Source organism: Venturia canescens, chromosome 7 (assembly GCF_019457755.1).
Source record: "Venturia canescens isolate UGA chromosome 7, ASM1945775v1, whole genome shotgun sequence".
Classification (NCBI taxonomy): Eukaryota; Metazoa; Arthropoda; class Insecta; order Hymenoptera; family Ichneumonidae; genus Venturia; species Venturia canescens.
The window spans coordinates 8893005-8908049 of NC_057427.1; the positions used below are offsets into that span (position 1 = coordinate 8893005).

The following is a 15045-nucleotide window of genomic DNA, read 5'->3' on the forward strand; positions in this document are numbered from 1 at the left end:
TGTTGTGTCTAGGCAGCGCAAACGTTGTATCATACACTTCGTCATTAATTTATTTCGTACAAAATATTAGATTTGTTTACAAAGGAAAAAGATCTCCAGCGAAATTTCTGATGGCTCAATTTTTCTCGTACAACTTCGCCGCGTCGAGATCCGTCGCAGTGCAAACACCACACGAATATTCTTTCATGTAACTCGGAAAAAATATGAGTACTTGTTCGTTCGTGACGTGTATGAAAATGAAATAATCGGTGAAAAACAGGTGAATTGACTTTCTGTCCAGTCGGATTCTGCAAAAAGAACATTTATTCAATTTTTTGTTTCAGTATTAGCTCGAAATCAGAGTTTTTTTTGTTACCTCTTAGCGTTAATTACGTTCCATTCGAAGTCTCTTTTGAAATTCAGCCGATCAGTGAAATTGTAAACTGTACCGCCGTCGCTGTCCGGCACGATTTTTATGCTTCCTAAATCGTCGTCCGACATAACAGTTATTCCGTCCTGTGTTCCGATCGCTCTCAGCGTGAATCTTGGATTATCTTCGTAACACTGAGCGAGTAATAATAATTCGCGATTTTCGGTTACCGGAAACGTTACATTGTCGGCTGATGTGCCAATTGTGGTTGTGAGAGTACAAACGCCTGGAAAAAAATGGAATGTTACTGATGGAGTGCCACAGAATCGTTTTTCGTTGTTTTTTTACTATTCATTGAAAAAAATTGCCTTTTTTTTGAGACAATAAGTTTTCGTTGCATTTCAACAATGAAAGAACCATCGTTAAAGATATGTATTTATTATAAATTAATAAAAAAAAAACAAATGCGCTGTTGATAAATTTAACGGACTACTAACTAAATATCGATCGAAGCAAAGAATTGTCCAGGAATCGATGTAATCTCGTTCGTTCGAGGAACAAATCGATGATATTTGGATCATAACCAATGGACATTTTGTCCTTGTTCACTTTGATCTCCGCCATTTTCGAGTCCTTTGGAAAAGTTGCTCCGATTACGAATTGATTCGAATTTGCCACGTGACTGCTATTTCCACCCAATAAATTGTAAAACGCTTGCAAACGCCAAATTACGTTTCGCAATCCCTCTGGAAGCTGTAAACGTCACCGAGACGTGAAATTCAAAAATCAAACATGAAATATCTCGTTTCATAATGCCAAATTGATGAATCGAAGGTTCAGCTGCACTCACGTTCGTAGTTTCAACGAATGTTTGATATTTTCGCAATGTTGATAATTCCCTCGAGGACTCGTAACAAGCTTCCGTGTAGGGCACGAATTTTTTTCCTTTTAATTGTTCTCGACATTCTTTGTACGGCCATACTTCGCGTTTGCTTTCTTTTATTTGTTCCTGCGTTACTTCGCCTACTAAATTAACCAGAATGGAGGAACCGCTGCATTTTCCTTTCGCCGTATCGCTAAGGCCCCAGACTATATTCAATTTCACTGATGCAGGCTCACTCGGCTCGATGCTCAAGAAATCCCATGCCCAAGGTGTCACTTCCTGGGCTTCTATGCAAACCTGTTCGAGAAAGTCGAATTTTAACAACGTCGTTGTGCTTCAGCGTCCCCCAATGTTGAACGTTTCAATGACTCAAAATAAAATTGATTCATTTAAATTTCATGAAATTCTCTTGCATGAAAATTTCGGATTGAATGAATCGTTTTTTCGAATTTTTTTCTGACAGATTGAACAGTGGAGTATTTCTAAAAAGTAACTTCAGTTTGCCGACGCTTGGAAAAATTCAAAAAAAAATTTGTAATACCTTCAAAACTTTTTCTCTTGGAACAGTTTTGATAGCTTTAATTTTCACTGTTTCTGCCAAAGAGTCTGTGATCTCGTAAACAGCTGCCAAAGTCCATTGCTGCAAAACTTTGAGAGTACGAATTTCGCGGCGAATCAATCCTAGAGTGTGATGTCCTCCACTATTTACGTATTCCAATTTCACCTTGAATTCAATGCAAAATTACATTCGACATGAAGCTTATACCAAAGGTACAACAGAAACTGCTTTCCGAGTGTCTGAGTTCAGTGACTAACCTCGGAAGGATTCAAACTGCCTGGCTCAACGTAAATCGAAAATCCACAGCTTCCTTTCGGTGGTACGTAAGTGAAGAAATCGAGAAAGTGTGCTATCAGCAACGGCAGACGTGCAGCTGGCCACGTACTGTCAGAAATAAATTCATTCATTCATTTATTTTTTTAATCATGGAGCTATCTAGCAGCTATAATCTATTCGAAATTATATATTTCTCAGGATATTTATAACTCACTGATAATTGCTTCTGTGCGCAGACAAAATATCGCTCAAATAATTCTCTTGATCGACGAAGCCCTCGCAATCCAACACTTCGACGTTTAGTCGCCCCCCCAATTCGGGGACGTCAACTTCGAAGAGCTTAATCACCTGAATCCAAAACAACGCCGGGGATTTAAAATCGATATCGCCAATATGAGTGGACATGTTCGATAAGATTACCTTCGTAGGTTCGTCAGATTTTCTGACGGTGTAAAGGGTCGTGCATTCGGGACAGATGTTACGCAGTTTATTTTGAGCTTCTCGACCTCGTATCGAAGTGGCGGTTCGCACGTTCGCAGTTACACCAGTCCTCATATATTCTAAAGGGACAAAAAATAAAAGAAATGTATTGACGGTAGAAAAAAAGAATTTTTTCCATGTAATTATTCATTAGATTGTACCTGCGGGCGTATTGTATAAGAGGAATAGTGCATTATCGATGCCGATTGTCACGTTTATTGGTAAATATCCGTGAATCGATTGCGTTCGTTCAGCTTCGTGCCAGACGTCGATAAAAGGGTTGTAAGTTTCGATAGTTTCTCTCCCGTGAACAACCGAGCTGACAATTGTACGAGAAATAATAAATCTCGATAGTGAATTAAACAGAATTATTGTATAGAGTCGAGGAGGCATTATTGAAAAACATACGTACCGAATAATAACGTGATTGTTACGACCGTTCGCCTGATGCGTAAAGTTTCCTCTCATCGAGAAAAGCGAGTTGGCAGTCACGGCTAGTCTCACATTCGTACCGAGATCGGTTGCTTGTAAAGACTCCATCATGAACGGAATATTAATTCGTTTCTGATTAACGTGAAATTCCATGGTCTGATAAATAGTAAAAGTGTTTGCGGAAAGAGCCGAAAGAACTAAAATAAATTTAAGCAAACAGAACGAACGAAATGTAATAACCTGAGTGGCCGCCGAGTGAACGATTTTTCATTTTGTAAAACTGTAGAAAATCAAACTCACATCCGATTCCTTTCTCGATGCTCGACTGATTGAAGTGCAGACAAAAAACTGCTTTCTGTTGAACTCGCGCTATTATTTCCAAGTATACTTCCCCACGTGGTTTTTCTTTTATATTGAAATCCTTCAAAATATCTTTGACTCGTGTTGGACTTTCCATATAAGCTGACAGTGAATTCACCAGTCCCTCTGCTTTCACGTACAGCTACAATTCATTTGATCATCATTGTCAAAAAAGTGCAAGCAAATCGAGAGTAGGCTAGATCCATCCAATACTAATTCTCCTTCAAATCCATCACTTTGAAGTTTTTTTCATTCATTTTTAAAAATTAAAATGGATTCTCCGTACGCAACACTTACGGATATATGATTTAGATTAGCACCACTTCCGTGATTGATCAGAGTCATATAAATGACTTCTGGTATATTCGTTCGAGGATTCGCAATTATTAGATTTTGTACCATCGCTCCAAAGTGTCTTTTCGTGTCTTGATAATCGAACAAATAATTGCCCGTGATGATGTTCTCGTTGGGAGATGGTTTGCGTAGAACGCGAGTAAACTGCGCGGCTATACCACCCCTGAAACAAATTCATTTTTCTTCAGGTATTTTTTTCATAACAGTTAAACAAGCCCGGTAGAGAGGAATTCTTACAAGTGCTTGTAGCATGGAAAATTGTTTCTTTCCAGAGATTTCAACGTGGTGTAAAAAAAATGGTACAAATGTCGATCCGGTTCGTCGTGCATGTACCAATATAAAGATATCATTCGATTCGCCGAAGGACTCGAGGCCATCAAAAGTGTCAACGCTGCGATTCGTAGCTCGAGATGTTCGGTACGGTTCACAAAAATAGGCCAATACACTGGATATATCTGAAAAATATGAAAAAATGAAATATTTTAAGGAAAAAACAATGTTAGGAACCCGAGGAATTTTTCCAACTATTTTTTTTTTTCATCTTTTTCATTGAATTTTTGATTCTCACCACGTCAGGCCTCAATGGTGCGGTAGGCAACGATGCCCAAGCAGCTAAAACTCTCAGATGCCTTGATTCAACGCTGTTACCACTTGCTATGGGTTCTAAAAATTCTACGACTCTTCCCAGTTGGATGTTTGAGAGGCCCTCTAGCCAAACCATTTTTTTGTCGTAATTCGAAGTCTCTGAAAAATGTCAATGATTTATAAAGCATTCGTCGAAACTATGAATGGTGTATCACCTTTTTTGCTCTTTATCAATTTTCCCCGTCATTCAAATTAAGTAAATTTTTTTTATCACGGTTACTGTGAATGGTGTGATTTTTGTTACCTGTAAATCTGTCGAGATACAATCTCACATAGTCGTCCAACGTTTCGTAAGGGCAGTACGACAAACAAGTTTTATAAATGAGTGTACCAAACGTGAGAATTCCAGTGTTTCGGACCTCAAGAGATATTCTATCTTTTGGCAAATCCAGCAAAACGTTCATATTAGTAAGTAATTCGACGTTTGGTTTACGAATATTGAAGGGAAGGTACGTCAATAATTGCATGGCCGTTATATCTGATACTTCCTTCTTCAGTATAAGGTCGAGGATAAACAGTGCCGAATGTTTCGTTCCTACTTGAGGCAATGTTTCCAAAAACATGTTTCTGAAATAGTCGAATCATTGAGTATCAGTTTTTTCACTCGGATATATAAAACTTTCGATTCTTACCGAATAGTTTCTTCCTTGTAACTTGTTCCAGCGATCTTGTTGTACGCTATTTTCAAATCGTTCTGATCCAACATCTCCAAGTAATAGAGAAGTATCGAAATCGTCGTGTTGTGAAGCTTGTTCACGTCGGTATCGAGCCCAGGATTCTCGAGACGTTGACTCAAGCGATCCAATAATTTTGATATCTGTAGAAAAAAAAGGACTTTTCGATTGACGTTCGGAATAAGAGGATGAAATAATTTTCGTTCCAACAGTGCTCAACATGATAGAATATTCGGAATAAAGCGATTTTTTTTAATCGTCACTTTTCTCGCCATCAAACAAAAAGGAATCAAACGGTACGTACCGAAGAGAAAATAACTTGCTTCTCGATGGGACTTCTGCCTTGGGTGATGTCGTCGTTCGGTAATTCGTGTTGAAGAGCAACATCGCGAAATTGGGGGTCTGCAATTTTTTGAGTAATCTCTTCCACGGAAATGAGTTCAATCGATTGACTGTAGACAGTAAAATAACGATATGCAGTTAAATCTTACAACGGATTAGGAAAATTTCTTATTTTCTTGTTTTCATTTTACCGCGTGAATGTGAACTGAGATTCTCCGAGGCTTTGAAAGGGTTGAACGTAAATTCCGCCTGTCGCGTTCAGGTAAATAAGTGTACTGTCGTTTCCATCGCTCTTCACTTTGTACAGTCTTTCGCTTGATTTTATAACAGGATTCTGAAAAAATAGAAGATAAAAGTAACGTTGGCTTATGTCGAATCGTTTTTTCGTTCACTGGAAAAGCCATGTCGTACTTCCCCGTCGTTGGGACAATGTGTACGTGGAACATTGGACCAAGTCCAGTGTGGATGACCGAGGCACGTTCGAGGATCGGAAAATTTCCGTATCAATTTTTCATCGTCGCTTTCGTGAGTCACCACGTACTCTATCGTACATTGGCCATAGTGATTGGTCTTAAAAATAAAAATACAAATGAGTTTTACGAATTTTTGGAGCTTTTTTCCGAAAAATAATCATTAAAAATATTTTTTACGAAAAAATGTGAGCAAGTATCCTTTAAATGTTCTGTATTAAAAAATGAGACTTACTTCGACAGAGTAAAAAGCAAGTTGTTTCTCCAAATTGACAAGATCCAACTGTAAAATGCCAGCGATGCTACGTTTAATATTCGTCGCCCAAACGGGCTCGTTTCCAACGCTGAAATTCGTGACTAAGCCATTTTTGTGATTGACTCGAAATGGTTTGGACATTTCTTCGCTCTGATCAGTGGGCTTCGTGTCGTGGATTCTCTCGCGATATTCTCCATTCCACGCGAAAATCGTGACGGATTGTAACTGGTGGAAGAATTGGAAAAGCACGTTATGAAAACTGCAGAATGATTTTAGTACGCGGGGAACTAGTTTCGCAACTCGCTCGTACTTGAAAAATCGTCGAATTCTCGCTCGCTTGAATCTTGAGTTCACCATTAAAGCCGAAGGAAGATGCTGCCTTGGAAGGCAACAAAACGCCTGTGTTCGTCTCCGCATGGTATTTGTAAAGATATTGTTTTCCCGGCTTGAATAAATATTCACCCGTTGTTTCACAGCACAAAACGTAGATGAGAAAGATTCGTAACATTCGACGGATTGTTGTTCCTCGCGAAGAAGCGACTGTCGAGAAGAAAAAATCACAGTGTAAAAAACTTGACGAATAAAATGATGGATAAATAAATAATTTAAAGTAAATAAAGTTTTAGAAACGAAAAAATACCTGAAAAGCTCATCGTGGCAGCGCGGCGCGCACGATGCTGAACGCCGACTGAGAGAGTTCATAGGAGTCAAGCAGCGATGACCTTAAAGGCTCCTATCTTGTTAACGAATGTGTATACTCAAGCAAGCCTCTTTATAACTTCGTGTTGGTCAGAAAATTATCTCATCGACAGATTATCCTCAATTTCAACGCGCTCTCCGTCGCCCCGCTGAGTCTTCTAATCTCTCTGTGGCCCTCGATATTTCGCTGCGTTTGTTTTCATGCATATTTGTCGGTGGTGAAAGTGCCGCAACAATAACAGTAAAATTATCTGTTTTTATCGCGACGAAAACCGAAAATATGTAAATTCCTAGTGTTTTCTATACCCTTGACACACGGGAGCTTATGATTCTTATGCAATTCAGAAAAATTTTGTTTTCGTACATACATAAATAGTTGAGTCCAATTAATAATAAATTTGAATCAACTGAGACTTCCGCTGCTCAGGAACAAACTCGAATTTGCTGCTTTCTTTGCGATGATGATATACTGAAGAACGTTTCGGTAGAAGAAAAAAGTATACAGATAAGCTGACCCCTGACCCCTACTATGTTTAACGATAATGAAAATCGTCGAAATAACAGTGAGACTTACAGTTTTTCAAATTTTCGAAAAAAAACTGCAAACTAAATTGTGTTTGCGATAGTGAATCGATGATCTGAAAAATGATGCGTCAATAAATCAGTGCAACGTTTTATTAAGATTTCTATTATTTTTTATTCTGGGTTTTTTTTTCGTTTGTTGGTGTTTTTTTTTTTCCTTTCTTAGACTCGCATTTCATTATATACAAGAGTTGTAATCGTCAATATTATTTCACACATTATGCTATAATATCTCGGTGCATCACTATACAAAAATCGTTCTCAACACATGTCGTTGTAAAACGAGAGATAAATTCTAATCGACCCTAAAGTTAACGCCGTATCGCGTATGTGTACAAAGCTCCGATTCACGCTTGGAAAATATAAAACTACGAGCTACCGTCACATCGTTATTTCAATTCTTCTTATTTTCTGTTCATTTCACTTTTGTTTCTCGAATAATTTGCATCGTTTAAACGAAATAGTTACTATTCGTGATATCGGTTTTTCTTTTATTTTACGTCTATAGAATTTAACGGATTCACAATGGCTTTATAATCTTGAGAATGGATTTGGAATATTCCCAGGCTTCACTGTAAACACGAAATCAATCGGTTAATCCGCTTGTTTTTTTCCTCTCGTTTCTTTTTTCAATCGTTCATTTCATGTGTTATACTTACTTGTGCACTGGATTGGCTTGATCTAATTTTTCGCTCAACTGAGATATAAGGCTCGCGAACATTTTCAACTGCTCGATCGTCTCGCCATGCAGCCACGCACGCGGCAATGTGCTCATTATCTGGCAAACAGTTGGAGAGGAAAAACAGTCAGTTTCGGATACACACCAAGCAACAATGCGGAAAAACAAGAAAGTGAAGATACATACCATATTTGCTTTGGTCAAAGCATCGATAGGCGTACAAACTCTTAGGCCAGCCAAGAGATAACGATTGAGGAGAGAACCCAGGGCCAGATTTTTCAATTGTGTATCGCCCAATAAACCTTGCCAACTCAGTAAGTTACGTAGCAATTTGACGGCCATTGCGAACTGTCTTTGGAAAAATTGATGTTTCGTATCCAGAACTCTGAAAGGTAAAGAATAGGTGGGATTTAGGTTGAGTTTCCATGGGGAATTCGTTACGATATTAAAATTTGTTGACTCGCTTTCGAGAACTCTCGTTTGAATGGCTCCTAATATCAGATGAAAATCAGCCACGAAACTTGAGCAATACTTAGCGAATTATTTTTAAGTTGGATGAGACACTTTTTGTACTTACTGCTTCGGAAAAATGGGTATAAACACATCGTTTTCCACGGCCGATTTAATCTTGTCAAGAATGGTATTAAAAAGTTTTTCAAGAGGTTTGCTCGTGTCGTTTAAAGTCGGATTATCTCTGATGAGACGACTGACCGTACCCACGAGACGCAATGTCTGGGACGTTGACATTGGATCCCATATTTTTTCGACAATGACTGGAATAATCAATGGTTATCATGTTTTTTCAAATTTCGACGATTGGCTACGGACTATTACGATATGAGCTCAACTTACGAGTTAGTTTGGGCACGACAACTTTTTCTATTGTCATAGGTATTATTTTCACGTCGGGATCTCGTCTCAACGATGATTCGGTTTCATGCTGATCCAGCGCGTAAAGAAGCAAAGCATTGTACCACTTCGTGCGCTCAAGATCAGCACTCTCCTGAATGAATAATATAAATTTTGTTATCTATACATTGATGAAATATCAATCGATAACACAACGAAGCAAACGATTTATCGAAGCGTACCATTATCGGATTCCACGTAAGAAGCTGAAGCCTTATGACCGGAGCAATGATCTTCGGTATGCAAAGAGAAACGTACGCTTCCGAGTAAGCTTCTGCGTCCATTTCTTTCCACGATTCGAGCTTCGCGAGAATCCCTCTAACCGTGCAAAAATCATCAACGACGTCGGAGAATACGTCGTGGCTATCGCTGTCGATGTCCTCTGAAAATTAAAATACCGTGAACATCCACGGATTACAAAATAACCGTTGAATAGGCAAACATTTCAATTTTGTGTCATTTTCATCGTACTCTAAGTCTTTGAAATATTCCCGATAATTTAAAAATGATTGAGAAGGGACAATCGAAGAGGAAAAAAAGTTGTTTATCGATTTTCTATTATCTCTATTATTTTCTGTTATCGTCTGTGTAACGACGAGAAAAACAAATTACCCTTAGTCTGTTTAAATGCAAGATTCTGTTGCTCGGTAACTTCGTCATCGCTGGACATGCCATCAATATGTTTTGGCAGCGTTGGCGTCAATTCACGAGCTCGTCTCCGTCTGGCACGTCTTCCTTCTCGCTCTGTCGCACGTCGAACGCGTGCTTCATCTTCGACCCCCCTCCTTGTCGATTGACCCCCTAAACGATCAATAATGAAATAAAATTAACCGTCGTTCTATTCCCACCATTCTCTTTTCAGTCACTAAAACTCGCACGATCCAGTATCAAATTGCAGTTGTTATTTCTTTTCAATCACAATAAATCTTGAGAAATCCACAAATGGAAGGATGAACAAAAGTTTGGCTAACTGGAATAGAAAAGGACAACTGACTGGCGGCAGTGGTGATTTCTTCGGCCTGATCCCGTGTGTCCTGTCGACGTCTCTCCATTAATTCGTTCGACCTTTCGCCATACAATTCTAGCCAACGTTCTTCCAATCCAATAACCAGAGGCAGCTAAACAAGAAAGAGATCACGAATTATCATCAGCGCGTGAAAATAACTTTGAGAGATGTTGATTTTTCAAAGAATCGTTCGAAACCAATCGTCAGGCGTTTACCGATCAAACGACGGAACAAAGAACGAAGTTCCTTGAATCGTATCGAAAATGAATTAACTTTCAAGGTAATTGAAATACGCTCGCAAATGATTCGTCGATTGAGCAATCACCCTACCATACTCACCCGATCGAATTGACAGTTTTGATGAACATACATACATCTAACGTGTAAATACAATTTTCGGCATTGCTATGATTATGTAAACGGTGCAGAGAAGATCGAGACCCCCGGCAGGGAATGATTGTTGCGAATCGTTAAGAGCTTAGCTTTTCTTTTAACAATCACAATTTGGCTGCTTTCGTGAGTCCACGAATGGGACCACAGTATTCCAAAGCCTCAATTGTGACTATTTGAAACATTGTGAATTTTTTTCAAATCGCAAATGAACGTTTTTGTTCGTTTCGTAACGACGCAACGTGGCGAGTCTCGAGGTATCTCGAGAGAGAGGAAAAGTTCCAAAAAACAAACGTGACAGCGTATAAACCCACCTTCTCATCAAGACACTCTACCAAGTCAGTGACATACCCACGCAACTCTTGGTAATATCTGAAGCGCTGTGCCAAACGGGGTGCACGCAATTCGCACTCATCCATTTCCTTCATCGTTTGCTCCAATTCTTCGTCCAACTGAGCCTGGTCCATCTGATGTCGTCTGTAGACTTGCTGTAAGGTTCCAATCCTATGAAGTAAAAAATAAATTTAATATTACAGAGTATCACACGTCTAAGTGTGAAATTTTCTCATTCTCTTTTTTCTTGTCTAATTTGACAGGTTACTCGAAGCGTAGAGTTCGTTTTTTTTTTCAAATTTTGCTCCGCAAGATTTTCTAAGTCTCGCTGATTATGGCGTAAAATTAAATCAATCACGAAAAGTGATATCAACGACGAAGGTGTAACATTAAATTTTTTAGATTAAAAAAAAAACAAAAATCGCTCTTTCGTACCTCCCGCGCATTTTCTCAATTACTTCTTGGGGCGTAATCGGCGTTATTTTAGTAGGATCTGGTGGATTAATGGACGGTGGTGGAGGCGGCGCAGGCATCAGTACCATTTCCAACGGTACTCCGGAAACTCGTAACATTTGATTGCAATTCATACCCATGGAGTATTGCTGCTGCATTATAGAATCCTGTTGGGCAGCGGCGATCTGCAAAATCATTATATTTAAATAATCAAATATTTGTGTGACTTATAGACTGTCTTTTTTTCAAATACCTGAGCCCCGGTAACGCCTTTTCGAATTTGCTGAGCTTCCCATTCTTCCTCTTCATGATCGTGTTCGCTCTCATTATCGGAAACTGCGAAATAACATGTTATAATGATGAAAATTGATAATGAAAATGTAGACGATGGCATTTGGAAATAGACATTTTGATCGAAAAGTCTTTTGGTAAGTGAACAAACGTTTTGCTGATGTTTGAGAAGCGAGAAAAGCTTCGCGTCTCATTTCTTTGTCTCGAGCCTCTGTATTAACCGTCATGTCCATTCGATCCTGAGAATCATCATCATCGCTTCTGTCGTGATCGTCTTCTCTAATGAGTCTCGATTTTCCTTTGTCGTCTCTGCAAAGCAGTTCAAATAATATCAAACCAATTTAATTGGTAAAAAATCTCATCCAGACTGACGCTGATAATTACCCATGCTCTTCGATTGGTATATAATCAGTTCCCAACTCGCGTGCTTTTTGACGTCTCTTTCTTGCTGCGTGTATCATTGCAGCATCCGGTATACAGCCACCTGAAAAAAATAAGTTTCTTAACATTTTTGTTCAAGCCAAAATGAAAGATACAATCATGTATATCCTTACTTTCAAGAATAATTTTCATTGTATCGGCTTTGGCATTGTTCTTCCTAAAAGTATGAGTCTTTTGATCATCCTCTTCGTCCGACGTATAATCGTCTTTTCCGGCTGTCAGAGCTGCTCTTCCGTTCAATATCAGAGGTCCAGTATTTTTTATTTTAACCTGTGACAAAAAAGGTCCAGATGTACAATAGACGACAAAATAAGTTTGATTATAACATGCAGGTATTGAAAATTTCTAGATAGGAATTAAGGTCTTATGTTTTGTTTCGTTTTTTTTTTCCATTATTTGTTTCAGTGACTCGGTCGTATGGGAGGATCATTTTTTCAACCAATATTATCAATAATAATAACAACAACAATAATAATGATAATAATAATAGTAATAATAATAAAACATCATAGAGATAGCTTACTACTAGATCATCTGTCTTTATTTCTAAATCTTTTTCCTGCTTAACGGACATGTTCGCTTGCTCAGAGTCCACTTGCATTTTCTCTTCACCTTTCTTTTTTTTCCTCTCGTGGTCGAGCTGTTTCATCAGTTTTTTGCTTCTAGAGGATTTCTTCACTTTAAAAACTTCACCGTCATCCGCTGTAATATTAAATTTTATTAATCTATGTATTAAACATAGTATGAACTATTAGTTTTGAATATTCCTGTCTGTGTTCTTTGGTTATGAAATTTCTAAATTGTCATATTCTCATAAATCTTAACATAAAGCAACTATTTTGTACAATTTTATGCAATTAATATGCATTGCAATACTACAATATTTATGTTCTTTGTTTATGTTGTTCCAAATTTTACTTGTCTCAGGACATGACTTTCCGACTTAAGAACACCAACGCATTGGTCACACTTTTCTTTTTATGTATCTAAAATGATCTGATTTTTACAAAAAAATAATTTTTCTCAATAATGCAAAACTTGAGCGTTTTGAAAAATCACCACATTTTATAATGTAATTATTATAAATAGGGAAAATGTGCAATGCATTGTCCCGTGTGCAAAATGAATGCTTACTGAAAATAATATGGGAGTTCTCAGGATTAATATTTGTTTTTTATATCAAATAGTATCAAATGATTGCTATCCCTATAAGTTCCAATCATTTTGAGACACTTTGTCTAAATTTTGATAATTTGATTAATAAATAATATTTTCAAACTTCATAATCACAGAAATAAGTTGATTTATCTATATTGAATCGTCATTCTTAAAACTCGTTAATGGGTTAACCAACAAAACTATAAGACTGACATTTTTTTTCAATTCTTATCATAAAACATCTCTTTTTGGGGAAATGTGAAAATTATACAATTTCGAAAGATGTTAATGTAAATATTTTGATATTTGCAAACCTTCATCCAGCTCCTCTCCAAAACTCAGGAGCGTTTGTTTAGCCTTATCTTTCTTCTTGGGTTTAATTTTAATAGTTTTGGAATCTTCGCACTCCATCCTATTTTCATTGTCCTCATAATCGTCGTTGAACGAGCGTCGTCTTATATTTCTCTTGGGCTTGTTAAAGAGCGACATTTTTCAGGTTTCTTTATCTCGTCGAATTAAATGACCTGACACGATTTGGTCTGGTGTTTTTGTACCACACTTGATCTGCTTTTGCACGCCGCAGGACGAAAGTACTCATACATACGTTATACGATTATTAATATTTCGGTATATACAACTGCACGACTATGTGTATGTTCAAATAAATTCAAGGCATGCACAAATAGGACGGCAATAACATAGTAATTATGTTTTATATTGAGAAAGACAACGAAACAGACGGATATGTTAATTAGTTTTTAATTGTACACCGAAAATGTCCAATAATTGTACACGCTAAATGTTTTTCACGTAATGTGAAAACCCGTGGTGAAAACATGGTGGAAGTAGGGAGAGAAGTATAGGGACATGTAGAGAAATCCACTGAATACGAAATATAAACAAGAGAGAAGAAAGTCTTGTTGAACCCTCTCGTTCGACGTTACTCCAAATTTTCCCACCGCGAGGCAGCAATCATTTGCTCAATCGGTATTATCGTGAATAAGTGTAGAGACCACTTGAACGTTGGGAGCGTTGAGAACACAATAAACGCATATTATTATCCACCACCGTGCATATTCCCCATTGAAATTTTGCATTGGCACCATTGGCATCACTGGGCTTGAACACGAAGATTCATAGAGAGGCATGATACTAATAGAAAATATTTTTCTGTTTTATCATTCGTTATAAGTATTAATGAATATGTAGTATACAGATAGAGCGTCGGGTTGTATTTTGTGGAATCAGCAGCGCTGATCACTCGCTAATTCAAATATTGAAGTGCTGCATGAGCACTTGAAGAAAAAAGATACGACGACAGAGATTCTCAACTTTGTTGACAGTCGAGTAGACACATTTACATCTTTACCAGAAACATTTCAACGAAAATTTGCACAACTACCGCCATATATCAACTCTACAAAACATTCTATTCGTAAATCTATAAATCGCAACGACTGTATCATGAAAATAAATAATATGAAAATATTATATCTAACGGTTCATTATTTGAAAAAAATACTTCCATGAAATATCCAAACGGCATCCTGACGTTCACGTGTTTTGATCATTCAATCGGCAGAATATCTACATTTGTAACATGAAAATCATTTTTCATATTTCGCGCACTCGTATTTAAAAAAAAATTGTTGGTGTAGTTACTCACGGTTACAGGAACGGGCCACGATCTTCTTCCTACCTTTTTCTCTCGCGATCCTTGCGATCTCCGTTTTCCTCGACGATCCTCTCCCTCTCCGTCTTCCTCCACGATCCTTTCGCTTTCCCTCTGCCTCTACGATTCTCTTATCCTGCTCCATGGTTCTGATCATAAAGAACTTTCCACACATTTTCAACACACTTTTCTTCCAATGTTTTTTCGTCCTCCCATGGTTGGAAATTATCATTTCACCTTTAACGTTTGTTATTACTTCACCGTATCGCAGAAAATCGTAATCGCGATTCATTATCACAAAGTTATATTTCCGCTGGTCTTTTTTTAGAAAACCAACTTGGGTTTTTATTCA

At 37.8% G+C, this 15045-nt stretch overlaps 2 protein-coding genes across 3 annotated transcripts; both read right to left on the reverse strand.

Moving 5' to 3' along the window:
* Positions 1-32: 32 nt before the first annotated feature.
* On the reverse strand, positions 33-6863 carry LOC122414076 (uncharacterized). Its single transcript, XM_043424921.1, has 22 exons — positions 6721-6863; positions 6391-6620; positions 6060-6305; positions 5766-5924; positions 5546-5688; positions 5317-5464; positions 4971-5155; positions 4583-4905; positions 4262-4437; positions 3931-4148; positions 3637-3856; positions 3280-3481; positions 2960-3176; positions 2709-2866; positions 2488-2627; positions 2282-2415; positions 2049-2175; positions 1774-1956; positions 1200-1529; positions 847-1102; positions 356-635; positions 33-287 (listed from the first exon to the last, which is right to left on the reverse strand). Exons 1-22 carry the CDS (start codon positions 6731-6733, stop codon positions 116-118), a joined length of 4260 nt encoding a protein of 1419 aa, XP_043280856.1. The 5' UTR covers positions 6734-6863; the 3' UTR covers positions 33-115.
* Positions 6864-7451: 588 nt separating this feature from the next.
* On the reverse strand, positions 7452-15040 carry LOC122414079 (PAX3- and PAX7-binding protein 1). Of its 2 annotated transcripts, XM_043424926.1 has the most exons (16): positions 13336-15040; positions 12387-12565; positions 11977-12133; positions 11807-11906; positions 11574-11731; positions 11385-11467; positions 11114-11316; positions 10660-10849; positions 9944-10067; positions 9562-9750; positions 9132-9331; positions 8893-9043; positions 8618-8813; positions 8227-8425; positions 8021-8139; positions 7452-7933 (listed from the first exon to the last, which is right to left on the reverse strand). In XM_043424926.1, exons 1-16 carry the CDS (start codon positions 13508-13510, stop codon positions 7882-7884), a joined length of 2475 nt encoding a protein of 824 aa, XP_043280861.1. In that variant the 5' UTR covers positions 13511-15040; the 3' UTR covers positions 7452-7881. The 2 variants fall into 2 exon arrangements, with proteins under 2 accessions (XP_043280861.1, XP_043280862.1); XM_043424927.1 differs by lacking the exon at positions 13336-15040 and having other exon boundaries at positions 12476-12565.
* Between the last annotated feature and the right edge of the window lie 5 nt (positions 15041-15045).